Source organism: Sphaeroforma arctica (assembly GCF_001186125.1).
Source record: "Sphaeroforma arctica JP610 unplaced genomic scaffold supercont1.2930, whole genome shotgun sequence".
NCBI classification, from domain to species: domain Eukaryota; class Ichthyosporea; order Ichthyophonida; genus Sphaeroforma; species Sphaeroforma arctica.
The window spans coordinates 1,857-4,451 of record NW_014037628.1 but is presented as its reverse complement, the minus strand read 5'-3'; the positions used below and the strand labels follow the sequence as shown (position 1 = coordinate 4,451).

Below are 2,595 nucleotides of genomic sequence, written 5' to 3'. Positions count from 1 at the left end.
TATATATGTATATAAATATATATATACATACAGAAGTTCTCAGCTGTAGGCGAATGTGTTACGCAAAAGTCCGACTCTCTAAGCAATTACCAGGAGTTACCCGGAAAGCCGACACCACCGGAAGAATATATGCGCCCGTGATCGCCAGCTTCCCTTTACTTGGCCACTTGACTCTGACTTCATCGATGTGCGCTGAGGTCTTCGGTAGATAAAGCTGGTCTTCTATACAGGAGTACATAATATATATATATATTAGAGTGGCAATATCAGTACGATCGCACCAGGGTATAGTCGCTGTGCGTATATACATATATATATATCTATAGTTTATATTATATATATATATATATATATATAGCCTCGCGATCAGAGTACGCTTGGAGTTAGCATTTGGACATGCGTTTTTGAATAACTTTTATGGTTTTGAGTGAAGTTTGCCCTATCCGTCTATCATACACAAGCACTTCCAACTGTTTTACTACAGATACACAGGGACAGTGATAATAGCGGAAACCAGTACGAGCCTTTTCCAAAAGCCCATTTCTCATAGAGAAACAAGGTTTTGCGCTTCAGTAAATTATACACAGTCACATCATGTCTAACGGGCACTTAATATACACATCCGAAGCAAGCACCACATGACACATCCCTATGAATATGCAATTGTAACCATGGCAACACTATACCTACCACCAACACCCGCACATACCCTGCTGTTGATATGACAGCCGTTCCGGCAGTGTGCTCTCCCCCCCCAACAACACAGACACATCGTACGAGTTCTTGGTGTGGCTGCCCGCGTTCTCCTTCATGGGAATGCCACAGATCAGCATCAGGTGCACGCTGTAGTGCAGCCGCACAAGCCGTGGCATGAACACCTGCGCATGGTTACACGGCACTGTGTAGGCACTTTATAGGGAGTTGGGTTGTGGGAGTGAGTGGTTCATAGGTTATATGTGATGGTAGCTAGGTTCTGGGGCCCGGCGAGAGAGTGAGAGGGAGTGAGTTATGGCTATAGGATTTGTGTGCTACATACACAGATTTATTCATCGCAACGCCTGGGTGTAGTAAGTGCGTCTTGCATGTTTAGACGGTACTTGAGTGGTTGTGAGTTTACTGCTGACGTAGATCTGCCCTGTATACAGCAGGCGCCGTCAACCGACTCTGCGCTAATAGACTTGTGCACCCATTTGTGTGTAGAGTACGTTCCCTGTGTATAGTACTGGGGGGGGCGGGGGGGTCACCTACACTTCGGTGAGGACTCCCTAGTCGACGCCTAGAGCTCTCTATAGTGCACGGAACTTTGACCTGTGGAGTTGTACATGCATCACTATACCCCCTGCCAACAAGCACAGTCCTCACTCACCCACCAGGCACCCTTTGATACTATACAGCCCTGCGATACACTATATGGGGGTGCACTAAATAGACGTGTGCAGACGCTTATGAACGTTAATTGAGCACTCACACAGAGAGATGCGAGTACAACACACATTCATACAAAAGTTTGTCGCCACATGCCAGCCATTACATTACAAAAGTATGAAGCAAGGGATCCACGAACAGTGTGCATAAACCAACAGTTGTGAATAAACCAGAATGCTACATAAACCTATATCCCATGAACATACCAGGAAAAAGTCCTCAACCTAATGGCTGTAAAGATACCACAGGGCTACATAGGCTAAGTCATGCACATACCAAGAATAAAGTACCGAACTTAATCTCCGCACGCCCGAGAAGTACGACGGTTCCACCACCGAGCCTTCGTCAATGTCCATGGGCACTGTGGCTGTGCAATCGCTGTTGAGGGGAAGAGACTCCTGAGTGTAGTTCAACACGCACAGCTCAACACGGCGCATCAGGTCCAGCAACACACGGTCCGACTGAAAGGTCTCGTTGAGTATCTTGAGCAGCATCAGCCGCAGATCATCTGTACGGAAACCAAGGCATAGGGTGATTAGGGTTTTAGGGTTTTGAGGGTTGAGATTTAGGGTCAATGAGCAAGTACGCCTGTAATAGTAGTAAGCGGTGACTGAGGAGAAGTGGGTTCGTACGGCCCACTCTGAGGGGAAGATGCGACGCAGGCTTTACATAATACATCTGTCTGTTGAGAATAAGCTCTATATGCTATGCGAGTGTGGGCTCTACCGCCACCAAAAAAACCTAGCCCCATAGCATGATAAATACAGATGTACCACTACCGTAGGATAACACATCCTTCCGGGTACCAGACACACTATCCAAGACCTAAGAAATAGACGGACCCCGTACACACCCACCTGTAGGTACATCGGTGACCCCGTCTGAGACTTCAAAGTATCGGCTGTGGAGCACTCCTTCGTCTGCATTGGCCCGCGCTTCGGTGGGAGACGAACGCATGACGATGAGACGGATGTTTTCGTACTGCTGTTTGATTCGCTTTGGCTGCTTAGTGAAAGAAAGGGTGCGTGAAATTTAAAAAATATCAGACGACAAGCGATTATCATACTAGAATTGCGAAAGACAAAGATAAATATTTACACTATACATACATACATATATATATATATATATATATATATATATATGTGTGTGTGTGTGTGTGTGTATAGT

The 2,595-nt window shown here is 46.0% G+C and overlaps 1 protein-coding gene across 1 annotated transcript in view; it reads right to left on the bottom strand.

Moving 5' to 3' along the window:
• Positions 1-90: 90 nt before the first annotated feature.
• Positions 91-2,595, bottom strand: part of SARC_13133 (hypothetical protein) — a gene marked incomplete at both ends in the record, with an annotated part of 3,843 nt that continues 1,338 nt past the window's right edge. The window contains 4 exons of the mRNA XM_014292743.1: positions 91-222; positions 710-909; positions 1,702-1,933; positions 2,283-2,427. Coding sequence (XP_014148218.1) covers positions 91-222; positions 710-909; positions 1,702-1,933; positions 2,283-2,427 — 709 coding nt within the window. The remainder of the gene's footprint in view (positions 223-709; positions 910-1,701; positions 1,934-2,282; positions 2,428-2,595) is intronic.